The sequence below is a fragment of the Eschscholzia californica genome, unplaced genomic scaffold (assembly GCF_041429995.1).
Source record: "Eschscholzia californica isolate CP2 unplaced genomic scaffold, dmEscCali1.0.p SCAF_1, whole genome shotgun sequence".
In the NCBI taxonomy this organism is placed as follows: domain Eukaryota; kingdom Viridiplantae; phylum Streptophyta; class Magnoliopsida; order Ranunculales; family Papaveraceae; genus Eschscholzia; species Eschscholzia californica.
The window spans coordinates 70963558-70983195 of NW_028238198.1; the positions used below are offsets into that span (position 1 = coordinate 70963558).

Below are 19638 nucleotides of genomic sequence, written 5' to 3' on the forward strand. Positions count from 1 at the left end.
TGAAAATGGGTTTCAGGAAGGAGAAGCCAGTTTTCTTTACGCGGAAACCCCATATACCAACAGACATAGTAAAGCTCCATCTCAAGTTCTCTACACAACTAACAAAATTTCTTCAGACAAAGTAAAGCTCTATCACGGATTTCAACACAATTAAATGAACCTACTATTTTCTGTTAATATGAAATAGATGCATCAATTATATCTATGGTGATTTTTTTTTTCTCATTGTACCATCAAATAGAACTAAAATCAGCCCAAATCAACAATTCAGACAAGTAAGACATCATGAATGAAACAAAAACCTAAAATCTCACTCGAGACAATTAAGCCCTCGAGTCAGATTTCAGATCTAACTAAGAAAAACAATACATAAAATTAAGAGAGAAACCACCTCTTTAAAAAGCCTTCTTAAGCACTGACCAAACATTCTCAAAAGTTTTAGCTACAAAGTACACGATTTCTAGGGTGTTCGTTAAACTTGATTCAATCTCTCTACATACTTCTGAACATTAAGCTCTCACAAAGGTGAAGGTTTCATTGGTAGATGGAAAAATAAGATGACAAGTAAACATCTCTCTAACCTCGATCCTAACTTTATCAATATAAAAGTCTGTCATTGGATATCTCTCTCAGGGTTGAAATGCTTCAAAGATCATGGCACTGTACCTGTAAATTAGAGAGCAAATCAATTAAATGAGAAACAGAGCCGAAGAACTAAATAAATCAAGACTATACAAAGGATATTGGCCTCCCACAAGGATAAATGGGATTCTCCCAATCAAGTAAATAATATGCAGGACTTCTCAAATATTGAGTAGGATGCCCAAAGCTCCGACAGTTTCCGTACAAAACATGTTTTCTAGCAGCTCCATCTTTCTCATGTTCCAACCGACATGAAAAGACTGAGGACTCGCTGCAGAACATTCTGGGCTTCACAAGCTGGCCATGGAAATTGCTAATAATAAATATCAACTTAATATAGATAATACGACTTCGGGTTCCAATAACAAATATGTGTTCGATGGGTCATGGGGTGAGTATTATAATTCATAATAATGTAGTATATATGACTTCGAAGTGATGCAGAACATTATTATTAATTGATTTAAATGTTGTAAATGTTAATCTCTTCAGGAAGATCCATTATTTGAGTTAAAAATCAAAATACAGCAGACCTGTCAAAGTCTCACCTTAACGAAGATTAATCGCTAAAGAGCTAACAAGATGAAGATAGAATATTTGATTTAAAATCAAAATAAAGTAGACATTCTATACATTCAAACATAACTTTCAGCAACCAGCCAACGTCGTCTCGGTCGGGATCGGTCACCCTTCAAAGCTATTACACCATTTGTCATACAGAAAGTCTTTGAACGGGATGACTCTTTTTTGATATCTAAGTCTCTTAAGCAGGAAGCCCTTAACTCCAGAGATTGGCATGGGATCAGCTTTGTCAACCCAATAACCCAACCACATGGTTCCACATACACTTTTATCTAGCTGTATTTCATGCATCTACATGCCTACCATGCTACGCCCATTTGTGGTTTAAAACGTAACACTCTAATATTTCAGATATGAGGTTAATGGTTACAATGCAAAACTAAATCTTTACCATTTCCAATTTTTCCCAATGTTTTAAAAACGTTCGAGACGTATGCCTTGACTACTGAAGAGATACAACTATTAAGAATTCTTTCACTTTGCTTTAATTTTTTTTCTAGTGGTTGGACAACATAAAAGACATTAGTATTTTTGTTCATTAAATACTTGAGAGTTTATATTATGGCAGTAAAGTAGGAAAACTATGTTATGTTTTTACATAATTTGATGTCATTTTCCTTGCAAAAAAAAAATAGTAGCTTTTACGCCTTGAGGCGCCCCCTCTCTTTGTGTGAGCAAACTGCCTTGAGGCAAAAAAGGTATTTTTACAACATTGATCTTTGCAGTTAGATTTGTAGTATATTGCACACGACTTAGAGATTAATAACTTGGACTACTTGGTTTTCAACTTGTTGGTCACTTATTTACTTGCTACTTGACTTGCTTATCAGGATATATCTATGTTCGTAGTAAGTAAACTAGACACTTCTCTTCTTTTTACCCCAGCTGTCATACAAATTTACTGCAGTTGAGGTTAGACTTCCATACACCTTGAGCCCACACCTTGCCTCATCAAGGAAAACAATGTCGAGGCTAAAGACATTATCTATTAGTACTTAGAAATAAGACGTTTCATATAGTCTATGCCTCTAAAGTATAGTTATGCTGGTTGCATGAATTATCTTCACAAGTTCTATCTACATAGGATTGTAAGATAAACACAAATCATCATTTCGATATATAAACTAATCATTTCAACATCAGCAAACTCTTCCACTCCTAGTTATGGCCCATATTTTAACAACCCAATTTGCTGTGAATGGATAATAACACAAAATTGTGAAAGATTTCAGTGAAATAAACCTAGTCTGAAGTTCACATTCTAAACACTTCCAAAATGAAATATCGAACTAAGGGTTTACCATCAACAGTCAAGTCTTCACCAAACAGTGATATCACTTACTTGTTCGGTTCATGCCAATACTCAAAGATGAAGACAGTTTTTTTGATACAATAAGACCCGAAATCTAGTCTCCAAAAGGACAAGTTACTACCCAACTACTGTGGGCTTCACAAAATGAAGACCGCCGGACACCAATAGTTAGTTTACAATGATTTAGATTACTACTACTAATTTTCTCTTTCATTCTGGTGATCATATATAGACATTCAGTAACAAGCAAATAAGCAATAATTCCGCAAGAAGTACCATAAAGTAAAACCCAACCACATAAGAAACACATAAATATATTAGGAATTCATATTCAATAGGTTAAAAACGATACCTAATTAACTCATTGTTGCTGCTGATTTTGCTGTTGAGGATTAGGTGGTGGAGGCATTCCAGGACGAGGTGGACCATAGACTGGAACAGAACCACCAGGTGGTGGTGGCATTCCAGGCCTAGGAGGTGGTGGACCTTGCATTCCAGGGTGCTGAGGCGGTGGTGGTCCTCTCATCATACCAGGAGGAGGACCCATTGGTCTCTGTCCAAATGGTGGAGGCATTCCAAACTGTCCAGGCGGCGGACCACCAGGCCTGCCCGGAAATTGACCCATCATGGGTGGCGGTCCTCTAGCCATCTGCGGTGGTTGTTGTCCAGGGAAACCAGGAGGACGAATCACAGGTGGAGGATAGCTCACTGGTGGCGCCGACAGCTGAGGAGGACGAGATATCTGAGGCTGCATCATACCAGGTGAAGGTCCACCAATTCCACGAACAGGTCCAGACAAACCAGGCTGAGCTTGAACAAGTGGAGCCGTCGTTATTCCACGACCAGCAGCTCGACCTAAACCAGGACCAGCCATTGCAGCGGCACCGGCAGCTTTAGCCCTAGATTCTTCCGGTGGTGGTGGACCTTCAACAGTCATGGAAACAACTTCTTCACCACGAAGAAGAACAAGACCTAGTGTTCTTCGTTCCTCTCTTTCTTCGTTTTTCTTGCCTTTCAACGGTGGAAGTTTACGGAACTCTTCACAGTCACCAAGAACAAGGTTCATGTGACGATCGAACGCCATGAACTTACCTACAAGTTGACGACCATCTTGAATGGTTACTCTCATTCTGTAGTTGATGTACTGAAGCATCTTTGAACTCTTAGACATCGACATTTTTGGATCGATTGATGTAAAAACCCTAAATCAAAGTTTCTTACGGGGGTTTGATGATGAGATTAAAACTTAGGGTTTTGATTGTTTAGGAGAAGCTAGGGTGTGGTGAGAGCGAAAATGGGGAAGGATCTGAAGAAGACGAGATCTAGGGTTTTGAAAAGGGGACCTTCAAGAGCTATTCTCTTTTTCGGTCATTTTGAGGCTCTGAGGTTTTGAGCGGGGTTAAGGAAGAAGCAAAAGGGATTCCGAGCGGGCTAACTTGAGGGTGAAAGACTAAACTACCCTCACTAGGTATCGTTGCTTCTTTATTCTTACACTCGATCGACACCCGGCATTTTTATTGATGCGAATGTTCTTAGCATCTCAAATGCAAAATTCCACAAAAACTCAATTAATCCAATGTGTCAAATATGAATTGAGATTCTCTTTCATAGTTGACATCATTGAAATCTTCAATTCAAAACACTTCTCCAATGCAGTACTTAAAAAAATTAACATGTACTTTATATTTATTCTTGTTTCTTACTTTAATAATGATTTGACCAATTGAGATACAACAATAAATGTTGAGATACTCAAAAGAAAACTCAATTGACATTCTAGTTGAGTGTTGCATTCGAGAGTGTTTTTTGTTGAAAACTCAAGTAATCCTATGTGTCAAATTGAGTTTTTCAAATTGAGTGTTGCATTGGAGATGCCCTTTGGGCAAGTCCAGTGTAGGGGCTCGGCTCCCTGTTTTGGTAGTCCCTATTTTTTTATTCAATTCTAATGTCCAGCTTCCAACAAAGGCTCCTAAATCTAGATTATGTGTAGGGGTGGGAATTTTGCCCATGAGCCCGAACCCGCCCACGGGCACCCGAGCCCAACGATGACCATGGACGCCCGTGCCCGTCTCGGGCACAACCCGTCCAGCCCGCCAAATTTTAGTGGGCGGGCATGGGTTAAAACCTCTACCCGCGCACCCGCCCATGCCCGCACCCACTTAACCTCACCCAATGATAACCAACCAAATTACATCAACTTTATGGGTTGATGAAGCCCCAGCTGTCTATGTTGCTAGGCTTAGTTAAGATGGTAAACAATATGCTTAAGGGAAATCACACGAACCCAATATATTGCTTTGCAATGGCCCAAGAGAATTCTTAGTAGAATACTGAAGTAGTCTTTGGCTTTGAGGGAACAAAGAGTGGGGTAAGTTTATATTATATCTCATGAGAATTCTTCATTAGTTTTCATTGTGAGATTAAATTCCTAAAAGGAACAACACAAATAACGTCTAGTGTTAATCTCACATTGTCTCTTTAGAATCAAGAAAGGTGTTTCGAGATTTTATAAAAAAAGAGGAAAAAGTGATTTTTTTTTCAAGTAATGAGATTACCCGCTACCCGCCCGCCCATACCCGAATTACCCGAACTTCTTAATGGGCTTGGGCGGGTAATGAGCAAGGCGAATTTCAAAATTGCCCGCCCAATTAACCCGCTTACCCTAATAGCCGTTGAAATTTTGTGTCCGACCCGCCCAGCCCGATGCTTCAAGTGCCCACGGACGCCCATACCCGCCCAATTCCCACCCCTAATTATGTGTATCTGTTTTGTATGTGGGCGGACTTTTGATTTCAATTTTCAACTATAAATTATTAGTTTCAAATATAAAATTAAAATGTGATATTATTCTATAGAGACCGAGAATTTTGAAAAGATTAAATAAAATAAAATAAAAACATGTAGAGAAAGAATTAAAATAATTTTTTTAGAAACAATTAAGATTTTTTAACAAGAAATTAGATAAAAAATAAATAAAAGCGTTATTAGGTGGCAAATGTGACTGTTGGGGAACTCCCAACTGACACATTTGGAGCTGGGAACCCCCCCAGCCACGTCGCCGTTCCTGCCCAGTTGGCGTTGAACCTGTCACTCGTTTCGATTATTAAAAATAAGTACGTCATTTGTGATGGATTTCGTATCAGTCCCTCCTTTATTTAAATTTGGACCATTGATTTTATCAATGGTCCAGATTTTATCTACTCAGATTAAGGTGTCGTTTTGGCAACTAAAAGTAGAAGTCATTTACTTGTAGTAGAAGTTCTTTTACTTTAAAAAGGTAAAAAAGTTTCAAAAGTATATTTGGCAAAAATGTTACTTATAAGTAAAAAAATCAAAAAGTTAGTTTGGTAACTCAATTTACTTTTGATAATTTTATTTTTCTTTCTCAAATAGATACTTGATTTTAATTGAATTTGTTTATGATATCCACGATTACTCTCGTATACGAAGTAGTGGTGATATTGGTGGTACTGGTAGTGCCATGAAAGTATGGTTATGGGGTGTAGTGGTGGTTGAGTTTTGATGGTGGTGGTGGTAGAGGTATGATGGTGACAGCGGTGATGACTGTGGTGGAGGTATGGGTGGTGGTGGAGGTATGATGGTGGCATTGGCGGTGGAAGTATGGTGGTGGTGGATAAGGTATGCGAGTGATATTGACGGAGTTATGGTGGTGGTGGTATGGTGATGGTGGTAAAGGTGGTGGATAAGATATATAGGTGGTAATGATGGAGGTATGGTGGTGGTGGTGACGGTGAAGGTACGATGGTGGTGGTGGAGGTACTGTGGTGGTGGTGGCGGTGAAGGTACGATGGTGGTGGTGGAGGTACCGTGGTGGTGGAGCTACGAGGTGGTTGTTGTCGAGGTATGGTGGTGTATGGTGGTGGTGGTGGTAGTAGTTGAGGTAAGGTGGTGGGAGAGGTGCAACGCTTGTTGTGGTGGTGGTGGGGGTATAATGGTATGGTAGAAGTTTAGTTGTGGTAGTGGAACAAAGATGGACAAAAAAAAATCGTCAAGTAAAATTCATGCATGTAAAAAAAAAGTTACTTTACTTTGAAGTCAAAAGCTAAAAATTTTAACTTTAAAAGAAAGTCAAATTTTAACTTAAATGAAGTCGGTAATTTTTGCGTACCAAACTGACTTTTCGACTTTTCTACTAAGATAAGCAGAAAAGTAATTTATTTTAGTGTTGCCAAACGACACCTAAGAGGGCAAATATCCAACTCCATCAATCATGATTCTTTTTCTAACTTTTGCTTGTTTGATCTCCATTACAACCATTTAGCAGAAGAAACCGAGAAGACAAAGACATAGCGACCTCACTGGAGAAAAGAAGAAAGATAAAGTGGCATTCATACCTCCCAGACTCCAACATGTAACTCGATTGCTTCTCGTTTTTTATTCTAGGGTTTCCACATTTGTTAATAAAGTGAGAGTGAAATTTAATTTTGAAATTTAGGATTTTCATATTTGTTAATAAAGTAAGACTGAAATTTAACTTTGAAATCTAGGGAATACAATAATGATATGAAAACCTTGTTAATAGGATTTTCATACTTGTTAAATCTAGGGGGTGGATTTTTCAGTTGCACCTAATGAAGGGCATTCTACTCATTCTTTGGGTTCCCAAAGATTCAGTTTTCGGATGGATAGGGTGTTATAAGAGATAAGCTAAAAAGTTATGAATTCCAGAGATGAGAAGTTTGAGAGGTATTTACCTTTATGCTTGTTGTTAATACTACTTGTTTAGTCATTTCATTTTGATAATATAACTGAAATTTCTTTTCGAGCTTATGCCAATGCTAATTTATATAAAAAATACAACTTTAGGAATTTATTAGAAGTTAATCTGTTCCAATCATATTTAGAAATTGGAAGTGGTGCATAAACCTAGGTTTTCTTAAATGGGTTTTGTTTCCATCTCCCTATTTGTAGTGAAGGAAACTGCTAAGAGGAGTGGATTTTCATGTTATATTTGTAAAAAGAAAATGTCAATGTCTACGGTTAGTTAAGTTTCACCGGATTTCTCGTTGTTTTAACCAGTTATGTGATGCCTATGTAAGATTGAAGTAAACATTGGATGCTTTTTCTTTTTTGAAATCATGGTTGAAGTTTCTTTGAACTTTAACAGTTTAATGTTTAATCCGTTACGCTATTCATGTGTTATTTATTGATTTGTTTAGATTTTGAGATTGGAATCCAGAGTTAATTTTGGGTCAAAAGTGACGAACTCTATTCAAGAGGTTCTAGGTCAAAGATTAATTATGTTTCAGAAAAGATTTGAAAAACCTTTGCACGGAGCTCTAGAAGGTTTAGAAGATTTAGAAAATCAGCGAGCTTCAGACAACAAAGGATCGACAACGACAGAGTCGAAATGTGAGCCTCAAGGACCATTCTTTCAGAAGTGGAATAAGATATTTGTACTATCATGTGTGCATGCAGTCTCCCTGGATCCGTTGTTATTTTATGACCCAATCATTGACGATAAAAAGAATTGCCTTGATGTGGATAAGAAGTTAGAATCCACAGTTTGTGTTTTGCATTTTTTCACAATTTAGTAATGTAATTTGATATAAAAGAACAAAAATTCTTGTTGTTTAATGAAGGGTTATTTCCCATATGGCCCCCTACTTTGTGACCAGCTTCCCGCCTGGCCCCCCACTTTACGAGAAATACCCATATGGCCCCCTTCCGTTATAACACCGTTACTCTCTCTCTTCCATTTCTTTTCTCTCTCTTCCAACATGTTTTCTCTCTCTGCCACCTCGTCAAAACCAGCCACCTCATCACCTTCTCCGGCGAGGTCGCCGGCCGGCCAAATTTCCGGCCGGCGACCTTCAAATATAAAAAAAAAATTTCTTTTTTTCTCTCTCTTCTCTCTGTCTCTAAAAAAAAATTTTTTTTTTTTTTAAATTCTCTCTCCCCTCTCTCTCTCTAAATTCTTTCTCTTCTTCTTCTTCTTCTCTTTTCTCTCTCTCTTCTTCTTCTTTCTCTCTCTCTTTCCCCCCTCTCTCTATTCTCTCTCTCTCTCGACCTCCGGCGAAGTCGCCGGAGGTCGAACAGAACAGAATCAGAACAGATTCTGTTCTGTTCTAAACAGAACAGATTCTATTCTGTTCTAAACAGAACAGATCTGTTCTGTTCAGATCTGTTCTGTTCGAACAGAATCTGTTATGTTCGAACAGAATCTGTTCTGTTCGAACAGAATCTGTTCTGTTCTGAACAGAATCTGTTCGACCTCCGGCGACTACGCCGGAGGTCGAGAGAGAGAGAGAATAGAGAGAGGGGGGAAAGATAGAGAGAAAGAAGAAGAAGAGAGAGAAGAGAAGAAGAAGAAGAAGAAGAGAGGGAGGAGAGAGAATTTTAATTTTAATTTTTTTTTTAGAGAGAGAGAGAAGAGAGAGAAAAAAAGGATTTTTTTTTTTTTTTTATATTTGAAGGTCGCCGGCCGGAAATTTGCCCGGCCGACGACCTTGCCGGAGAAGGTGATGAGGTGGCTGGTTTTGACGAGGTGGCAGAGAGAGAAAACATGTTGGAAGAGAGAGAAAAGAAATGGAAGAGAGAGAGTAACGGTGTTATAACGGAAGGGGGCCATATGGGTATTTCTCGTAAAGTGGGGGGCCAGGCGGGAAGCTGGTCACAAAGTAGGGGGCCATATGGGAAATAACCCTTTAATGAAATATGGTTCTGAAAAACATGACTCCCTCCGTCCCATTTTATTTGGTTGTTATTCCTTTTATGGATGTCCCAAAATATTTGTTAACTTCCCTTATATAACATTCATTTAATTACTAATATGATGACATTTTGAAAACTATCTTTTACTTTTAATTGGTTCTATACTTCTACCAATGTTATTTTCAAGGAATATTTTACATTGAATATGGATAAATTGGTAAAGTAATTTTAGTTATCAACATTAAATAAGTTTTCTTAATAAGTTCAATTTCCTAACACTACAAATAAAATGGGACGGGGGGAGTATTATGAATCAAGTGCTATTTTTTTGGAATTGAATGCGTTAGAGTGATTGATTACATGTTTGTTTACCTTTTCTGTTTGATTACAGGTTTGTGAATGTTTTTTCGTACTGCATGTGAATTTTTTTTGGATTGCAGTCCAAAAAAACAAAATATTATCCGATTTGCAACTAATTGTTGTCTAATTGCAGCAACCCAAGATGATCCAAGATATTGTCCAAAATACAATAAAATGTTGTCCAAATTTTAACAGTCTAAAAAGTTGTTCAAATTGTAGTAATCCATTAAAACAACATAGTCATATAATCCATAACTCTTCTAATAGACAAAACATCAAATCTACTAAACCAGAAATTGAAACAAAGCATGACCATCATCTTATAAACAAAATATGTTTGTCTACTATCTCCATTAAAACATAGAAATGCTCTATTGTTCTATGTCTCTTGAAGTTCAACATCTTCATGTCCACTATCTCCACGTACGCTAGTTCTATGTCCACCATCTCTATTGTATATATATTTTTCGGTTGGGCATAATATTGAGGACCATACAAACCCATCAATAATTCCATATTTGACTACAAAGTAAAAAAATGAAAAACGAATAAGTTTATACATGTACTTAGTTTGTGATAGATTAAACATAAATAAAAAACATTACCGTGTGGATGAGAGGTATGAAGATATTCTCTTGCGCAACATGACCACTAAGCAAACTCTTTTGTGTATTTGCAACACTCCAAACCAGATCACATGTAGGCGTTGTAGAAGTGTCACCCTCGTGCGTATTATTACCACCAACTGTACTTCCTTGAGTTATATTACACTAAATATAAGAAACAATATAAGTTTGGTATATGGAAACAAAGAAGAAAAAATCCAGAAGTTCAAGCATGCATACGCGTTTCTTTGGCTTGTATTGGGGATTTTTTAATCAATTCTCTCGAGGCCTTCATTTCGCCTTACAAGATTCAAAATCAAGGATGTTCTCTTGTGCAATATCTTCGTAATCGACTATATAACCCTTGGACTTACTGGTTGTTGAAGAGCTACTCGCTTATAAGAAGAAGACTTTGGCTTATATTTATGGAGGTAATGTTGTAAATCCTAAGTACTTCTTTCATCCTCAAAAGCAACACTTGCTAGTGAAAGAATGACACAAATCGTCATATCGCTTTTGGTTTGGCGAGATCTTGTTACATCCTTCCTCCATATCCGTAGGATGTATTAATCTCGTATGACATTGATGTTGTTCATACACAATACAGCTATTGCATGTCGGCGTAATATTTCCTTAAACTCAAGCAACAAGTAGTTGCACCTAACATCACATTCAATAGGGTCAAATATAACCTTATATACTATTCTCTTTGTGCCTCCACCTATTTCTTTTGCCTCCGAAATGATATAATCATACACGACCATATTCGATACAGTTTAGTGTTTCACAAGCCATCTTTTCAGCCACTTCTTTCTGAAACTCTTGAAACTTAATAGGTGTATACTTATCCCTCATTTGTTTTTCTATCGTGAATGGACTCACACATTGGTTTTGTAACTTATATGATCGAAAATCTTCTCGTGCCTCTTTTTCCACCTTTCCTTCAATGCAAAATTATATTGTTCAACAAAAATCTTTGAACTCATTTTCACGCCAACAAAGTCATTAAAAAAACATTCATACGTTCGCTACGTTGCGTACTAGATGTTCCCGCCCAAAACTTACCTTTCACATAAATTGGCGACCATCGTTTTCTCTCTTGGAACAAGTATTCTAACCAATTATTGTTTTTGTAAACCATATTTTTCTATCATTAAGTTCCAACTGCAGACAAACTCTTTCGGACAAAGAGTCTCGTAAACAATCTGACTAAGAGTAAAACTTATCTCTTCATAACTTTTGTAAACTTCTGAGTTTTTCTGGTACTTTCTTCATTACATGCCACAAACACCATCGATATCTTGTGTTAGAAAATACTTATGCAATCGCGTTATGCATAGCTCTATCTTGGTCCGTAATAACGACATCTGAAGGGGTGTTCTCCATACAAGAAAGCCATGTGCGCAATAACCAAGCGAACGTATCCGTGTCTTCATTTGACAATAGCCGCAACCCAAAAGAATAGACTGTCCATGATGGTTGACTCCAACAAATGGAGCAAAAGGCAAGCCATACTTATTTGTTAGGTACGTTGTATCAAAAGTGACAACATCTCTAAATTCTTTATATGCCTTTCAATTCCTTCTGTCCGTCCAAAATACATTACGTAATTGACAGTTTTCATCTAAATCCATACTAATTAAAGACGAAGCTGTTATTTTTTCTTTGTTGCGCCAATAAATACTCCTGAATCGCCACACTGCCTCTTTCTCCACGATGTAACACTTTAGCATTTCTTATGTGATTTCTGGCATCTCTTTCAATAAATGGTGCATTTTCATGTCCACCAGTTGCCACCAGTTGTTGCCTATAACTTCGACTCAGTTTAATTCTTGCCATATCACAAACTTCAAGTTGTCGAGCCACATGTGGATTGATTTTCCCGTTACATATTTAATGTCGAACTTTTCTAGGACTAAGGATATGGTTATGCTCTAAATTGACAATGGAAATCACCCATTTTCTGTTAGGTTGTAACTTAGTGGCAACTTTAGCTTTGCATCCACTTATACCACTGGGTCGGGGACAAATTTTGTCCTTGCGGTTTATATTTTCCACTCTTACCACATGCTACATATATGTACCAAAGATCACAGTTAATACTTTTATGATCTGTCTTTTTCACTAGATATCCAATTTTTTTTGCATAACTAAGACAATAGTCGTATAAGTGATCAACACTATCGACTTCCATCCCAACTCTGGGTACTTCTGATGATTTTGATTCGACATGCTTTTTTTCATCATTCCCAGATGTTATTTCAAAAACATCCAAATCCCTGTTCTCCGAGTTCATTTTTTGTCCCAACTAAACTTCGACCTAAAAGAATTAAAATTTAGAATAATCACAATTTTTTTAACACAACAAAATAAAATATATTAATATAAACAGTAAATGAAATTTAAGAACAAACAAATTATAACATGTTTGAACGAACACTAAGAGCAATAATATGTTTTCTTACATATTTTGTGAACAATACCTGAAAATTCTCTTTGCTTATTCGAAATTGTTAGGAAAAACTAGAACAAGCCCAATCTGAAGCTGAGGTTTAAAATCGAAGCACAAGTTGAAAGGAAGCTAGAGAGAGAGAGTTGGATAGAAGAAGAAGCAAGTTGTTCAGTTTAGAATAAGAAAGAAAAAATAGGTTTTCTTCCAACCGATAATTTGGTAACCAAATCTGGACCGTTTTGAAGCATCCAGAGGTTCCATTTTGAAATCCATTGTAGATGACAACCCAAATCCAAAATTTCGTAAGAGAGAAGACATGTTCAGCACCACCCGGACGAGAACGCCAACGTGGCTTCGCCACGTAGGCATTCTGTCTAGGTTTTGTCCGTGATTTCTAGTTCCCTATCATTGTTGTTAAATAACTTGGGTTTCAAAAGTCTTCCAAGGAAGAAACATCTCCTAAATGATTTACAAATTTGGAGACATATCTATCAAGGATGCTTAAACAAGGTAATTCCTAAAATATCAAATATATAGGATAACCTCGAAGGGAAACCTTAATATTTTTTAACTACGAAATAATAGTTTCAATCCAACACGGTTGATCTCAGTCGCTTCAATTACACCGCCTATTCAACAGTCGGCCAAAGCAGCCTATAAAAGGTAATCAACTCGCCTCGAAGAAGGTATGAACTTCACCATTCATCCATACTCAATTCTTTAACTGCAAGGAGAATATGATTGTCTTGAGTGTGGAAGAGGTTTTTAAGCTCTTTGAAGTTGTTTCCCAAGGTTTAGCGAAGCAGGAGCAAGATTGATTACATCAAGATCCAACATCACTGTTATCATTTTGACTGATACCAGGTTGACAAATTTTGACATCAACAGTCTCCACTATAATTTATTCTCTTTACGCTGCCAAGAGTCGCCTACAATTATCGGCGACCCTTAAAATATATCTACATTCTTCCTCATCTCTTCCACCACCACCACCACCACCATTTTATTGTTCTCTCTTTATTTCTCTATGTATGTCTGTTACCACAAAGAGGATGGTCTCCTTTGCGAGAACTCATGTCTTATTATGGGTATAATTCCCAAAACCAATCTTCATTGTTAGAGAAGAAAGAGAGAGAACGTTAGTGGTCACATGTAAAATAAAGAAAAAAAAAACAAATTACCTTTTTTGTAGATCGCTGCCGATAACAGTATGTTGGGGATCATTGCTAGCGTGAAAAGAATAAATGGCGGGGGATCTCGACAAAAAGATCCGTCTTCCAACTCAAAACTTGATACAATTTTTTTTTCTCCAAGTCATGGACCAATTTTTAATAGAGAATTTCACAATGCATTCTAGAATGGAAATTATCATTGACACGTCATCTAATGACCTGGCTTTCAATTAACTTAGAATGAATATAACTAAATAACAAATGCCAGCTAGGCAATTCCACGCGTACAATAAGTGTAGCGTAGAGTTTACCCAACAAAAAACACAACTATATAAAGTGGAAGCCGAACCTTTTTGGTTTCCGATTTCAATTGAAAAAGCGTCGTTTTTTTTTTTTAAACTCAGTTGCCATTGCCAAAGGGGGGAAGACGAGTAGAGTAATGGGCGCTTCTTCTTCTTTCTTGTTACTATCACTCTCTCTCTACCTCTCTTTCTCTCTCTACTCCGCTTCAATCGAAGATACTACTACATTCAAAGGTACTTCCTTTATCTTCAACCCTTTTCACAGTTTTCAACCTTCTCTTCGTTTTTTTTATGATTTGTTTAGGTTACTGAAATCAATCTTTAGTTGGGATAAATGTTTGCTTTTTCAATTTTTATGAACCATTTGAAAGTTAGGGCTTCATTTGTTTCTGGTTGATTGATAAACTGAAGTAGGAAAAATACAAGTAGAAGTTGTAATTGTGTTAATAATTACTTCTAAGCAAAGAAACAGGAACTGTCAGGAAACTAAAATTAGGGTTCAAGAAGAGTTTGTAATATATTCTTGTTGAGATAGAGATGTTAACAAGAGATTAGATTGTATTAGAGCATATAGAAATACTTTTCAACTTAACCTCTCTCTTTGTTGAGATAGAGATTCTATGTATTAGCTTTAAACCCTAAAGATTTTATATAGAGGTAAGAATACATAAACAGAATTGATTAGGCGAAAGATTGTTCCTTTTCGTGTACTATTCTCGGGAAAGTGTGGTCTGGGTGAGTGAATGTATAACTTGAATTGGTATAGAATATTCAGAAAGCACTAGTATTGGATGAACTTAAGATTCCTTTCACTTCTTTTTTTTTTGTTTGAGAGGATTTCTTTTACTTGGTATTAACATAATTTGGTTTTCATCTCTTATTATTTGTTAACCTTGTTAATTTTTTTGAACTTGCAGTAATTGATCACGAGAACCCTATTCTGAATTTCACCCCATCGGCTTCTGTGGGATACTTCAATGTAGCTGGCGCTAAACAAAATGTACCATGTGATCGTATCCAAGTTCGTGGTTTGTCGAGGTTCAAAATTAAGAGTTACGCTAATTCATTCCGTGTTACTCTTACACCATCTGTCGTGATACCCGAAAGACTCCATAGCAAAATTAAAGTTTGTCTTCATCGGTATGTGACCTTTCTTTTTCTTTTACTGTATGTCACACTTCTTTTTGGATTTTTATAAACATATTGTTCGAGAGGTTCAACATAAGTTTATTTAGTGAAGAACAACAAACTTTTTCTGATTTCGAAGATGTATATTGCAGGAATGCCTCTGTCTCGTTATGTCAATGCGGGAAAGACAACTGGAAAGCTATCCAAAATGGGCAGTGGAGTGCTGTTACGTCACCTTATGTGGATCAATACGTGGATTTGATGTTTACTGATGGGGTATATGGTTCTGTCACCGTTTCTGTTGAAGAAGGTCAACTTTTACCTTGAGGCTTTATTTCTTATTTTTGTTTTATAAGTGTATAATGTAGCCATCTAAAATATGGGTTTTGTTGTTGCTGCAGAATTTCACCAATGGCGCCTTCTGTGTCTTGGTTTTGGACTCGTTTTACTGCTGTTGGCGCCAACTTTGAGTACATGTGTTCCATTTTACTATAGCAGTTCAATGGCAATTGGGGTTTTGCTTGTCATTTTGATCCTTCTATTTCAGGTAATTTTGTTCTTGGAGTAACTTGGGTTCTAAACTTTTATTACGCCCACACATAGTCACATAACACATAAGATCTTTTATCACGTAATGATTTTCATTTCTAATACAGGGTATGAAATTATTACCAACTGGCAGGAAGAGTGCACTCTACTTCACAATTTATGGGTCTGTGGTAAGTCGCCTTTCAATCTTGTAGTGGTAGAATGCTTTTCCATTGTCATATTTAAATTCAGACACTTAAAGGCCTTGTTATTTTACTGCCTTTTCAGATTGGAGTTGGATCTTTCATTTTACACTATTTCTCCATGATGGTCAACTCAGTTCTTTTGAATCTTGGATTGAGTGAAGACATGTACAACCCAGTAAGTCCATTCACACCTTGTACTTTTCATTTCAACTGTAAGGTCATTTATAAGTTCTAATGTACTCGGAAGATTAACTTTTTTGCTTCTTGATATACTTTATCCATGTTGGTCATTTGGTTGCCTTCTAGTAGAATATATGGCTTCAATCTTCATCTTATTGTATTGTAGCAAATCAGCTTAGGAGCTTAAACCCAAATCAGAACTGGTATATGCGTTTCTTATAGATGTATTTCTTTCTCATATTCTGAGACTTGCCTTTGCACGGTGAAGCTAAAACATTTTGGATACGAGTGGCTAACATCCTATGTTCATTTTCACCCAAGTCACCTTACGTTCCGTTTCTTGGTATTCAAAATGAGTTTCTTATTAAAGAACAAGTTCCATAAAGAAGTTACATAAATGGTAGTCAGTTTTGAGACGAAATATAAACTAATCAGTAGGACTTGAATAACTGATAAATAAATAAATAAATAAGTACCCATGATCAGAAAAGATCAACTTTACTCATGAAGTTGATCGCTTGTTGATGGAAAGCTCATCGGACAATTTTTGTTTGTCTAAAAAGCTCTTATTGTGTGGACAATATTGATTGTATGCGCTGGTCTGGACGCCTGGTCTCAAAGTTAAGGTCAATATTAAAACTTTGTCTGTGTTGAACATCTTGTAGTCTCTCTCTCTCTCTCTCCTTGAAACCTGGCTCCACTTCTCCCAAATACCTTTTATGTCTGTGTTAATTAGGAGTTATATTATGTTTTTATTTTCTAACCCTCACCCTTGATTACAGGTATCTGTATTTCTATTACTCGGGGTTATCCTCTTAGGAGCAGCATTGGGATACTGGATCATGCGCAGATATATCATTTCAGAAGATGGACGTGTTGATGTTGGTGTAGCTCAATTTGTGAAGTGGGCGATGCGCATAATTGCAGTGACATTTATTTTTCAGGTTATACTCGTGTTCTTATTGGAAGTCCTTAAGCTTCTTTTTTTTTGGTTCCGTCAACAAAAAACCTTGCAAATCACTAAATTGCAGTTGTTAATTTGATGAAAAACTTTCTCATTGTCTTATCAATGATGCCCCTTAAAAATATGAACATGTTTCGATCCAACTTTTTTTCTTTTCCTTTTTTACTTCCCCGGCTCTTCTAAATCTTTGTAGTATCTTGAAGCATAAAGGTTTTGAATTCTGACATTCGGTTATTTAACAGAGCACCTTTGATACCCCATTAGCAGTAACGGCAGTGGCTTGTTGTTGGGGAATATGTTTCTCTATAACTTCTCCCAAATGGCGAGGCTCGAAACCAGGGTAAGTTCTTTACTTAAAGCTTTTAAAGTTGACTAAATATATCAGATAACTAGATTAAACCCTAAATGACCGGTTTGTATGGTTAAAAGTAAAACTCTATGTAGTTGATCGATTTGGTTAGTTTTTTGTAAGGTTTGACGATCAATTCTGGTATGACTTGTTGCAGGAATCAATTGAAACTCATAAGTGGAAGCCCATGGCAGAAAAAAGGTAAGAAGGCAACAGCAGATCAGAATCGCACTGAATTCCTTCACAGATCACCTCCTCAGAATCTATATGAAAAGACACTGTGGAATAGCCCGAAAAAGTCATTCGCTTGGTCTGACTCTCCTACAAAGGGTATGAGACTTCACAATATTTTCTCGAACCTTATTTGTCTATGAAGTAACAAGAAACCTTTCTACAATCATTTTGTTCTTATCTGGGATCGAGTGAATTGCTTGTGAAATCATTTTCACGCAATCAGTTATGCAGTAATAATAATTGAGCATCAGGGTCGAAAATAGGAATGTAAATGATTTCGGGCCTGGTTCGTAACTTTGATGGATGTATCAGCCCACCCAAAAGGGAAAACATGAGTTAGCTCACTCGGGCTAAGTCTGGGTTTGCTTGCTCATGTATCTCTCCCTGCTGCGTGCATTCCTTATAATCCAAGCCCAGAAAAATCGAAAAAAAATAAAATAAGTACGCTGGTTATGATCCTTGATTTGCTTTAAGTTCAGATTTCTTATCGATAAAATACCTTCACGAATTTTTTTTCTCATTTCATCTTCTTCTGTTTCTGCAGGTTTGGTGAAGTCACCTCTTTACAGAAGAGCAGAACTTGAAGAACGTTATTACTCAACCTTCCACAAGACACCGAACCGAAAGAGATTCTCAAAGCAAGAATGGGAAGACTTCACAAGCGAATCAACAAGAGAAGCGATGGTTGGATTAACATCATCACCAGAGTTTGCTGATTGGGTTGTCGATAATCATGATCGAATGAAAATTGATGACTACATATCAGATGATGATAGCATTGGAAGTGAAGATAATTCCTCCGATGAGATTGTTGTTGATAGCAATAACAAGCTTGGTTTTCTCAAATGGTAGATCCAAAGAGATTCAGATCTTGTCTTTTTTGGCTTTTAACGAGGTTTTTGTATATACTAGAATTTAGTTTTATGTAGTACCAATTTTGTCAGAATTAGGTTGATGTAAATGGTACATTAAAGTTGTAACATTCGTAATGGAACATCTCTTTACGGAATATTTTCTGTTCTAACTTGTAATCTTTCTCATTAACTAACAACTTAATTGTTCTCTTAAGGTTCACTGCTTTTTTTATTAGAAAATATGACCCAAAAACTGTAAAATTCTTTCGGATAAAAAAAAACTCTCATGTTACCGTTTAAGGTTTTAGGAGATGTAAGCGATCACTAGTCAATTTTGTATACATTATAGACAACAAGTGGGTAGATAAATAACATCAAAAATATAAGATAAAGTCTTTTAGCAAGGGAGGTCAGGCCGTGAAAGACTCCTTCAACATCGCTCCTTTTTATATAATTGACTTACTGTTTGGACTTCTTTTTTCAGTGTTGCATTTCAGACTCCATTTTGAGTTTTGACATAATCACCCGAGAATATTCTGTCTCTAAAGTTATATTTAAAAAATACCCATTTTATCCTTAAATAATCAATATATATTTTTTATCCTTAAATAATCAATATTACAGTTTGAATCCAATTTATTTAACTAGTTTGGGCTCATCTTCTTCTTAACTCATATTCTTCCTTCATTTAACAACACTCACCAAAATTAAAATTTGATTAACACGTTCAAATTTCAGCTGAACCAACCGTTCCAACAATAGCAGCAAGTTGTCCTTTTTTTTCACATTCAAATTCAAATCTTTTAAAACAACTTGTTCATCTTCATCATCCCACCCAAATCTCTCATCTTCAACCTCAATTGCAATACTACCATTACAACCTTCTTCTCTCTCTACAACTCCATTCCCCCATTCTCTACTCATCATAAAACCATATAATTTGGAAGTTTATTTGATTTGTTTGAAGCATCATTCATTTCTCACTAAACAAGTCAACCATTACTTCCCAAAAAAAGAAATACTAATTTGGTACTTAAAATATCTCAAATTATTATTACGAAAAACTTATCTATTATTTATTCTGAAATTAGTA

At 36.5% G+C, this 19638-nt stretch overlaps 1 protein-coding gene and 1 pseudogene across 2 annotated transcripts; one reads left to right on the plus strand and one right to left on the minus strand.

The window, feature by feature from the left end:
• Nucleotides 1-375: 375 nt before the first annotated feature.
• On the minus strand, nucleotides 376-4091 carry LOC147568784 (uncharacterized; annotated as a pseudogene). Its single transcript, XR_015237203.1, has 2 exons — nucleotides 2889-4091; nucleotides 376-666 (listed from the first exon to the last, which is right to left on the minus strand). The product of XR_015237203.1 is annotated as an uncharacterized LOC147568784 (transcript).
• Nucleotides 4092-14082: 9991 nt separating this feature from the next.
• LOC147568785 (uncharacterized) lies at nucleotides 14083-18757 on the plus strand. Its single transcript, XM_086667249.1, has 10 exons — nucleotides 14083-14336; nucleotides 15020-15242; nucleotides 15383-15540; nucleotides 15632-15777; nucleotides 15887-15949; nucleotides 16047-16139; nucleotides 16927-17088; nucleotides 17351-17448; nucleotides 17615-17787; nucleotides 18236-18757. The coding sequence occupies exons 1-10, from the start codon at nucleotides 14240-14242 to the stop codon at nucleotides 18541-18543; spliced, it is 1521 nt and encodes a 506-aa protein (XP_086523375.1). The 5' UTR covers nucleotides 14083-14239; the 3' UTR covers nucleotides 18544-18757.
• Nucleotides 18758-19638: the final 881 nt, after the last annotated feature.

What these genes read in the sequence shown, in the direction of transcription:
- LOC147568785 (XM_086667249.1), top strand. Translation starts at nt 14,240, where the DNA reads ATGGGCGCTTCTTCTTCTTTCTTGTTACTATCACTCTCTCTCTACCTC. An exon ending in CACCGTTTCTGTTGAAGAAG is followed by an intron (nt 15,541 to 15,631) that starts GTCAACTTTTAC and finishes TTGTTGCTGCAG; the next exon opens with AATTTCACCAATGGCGCCTT. An exon ending in CAGTGACATTTATTTTTCAG is followed by an intron (nt 17,089 to 17,350) that starts GTTATACTCGTG and finishes GTTATTTAACAG; the next exon opens with AGCACCTTTGATACCCCATT.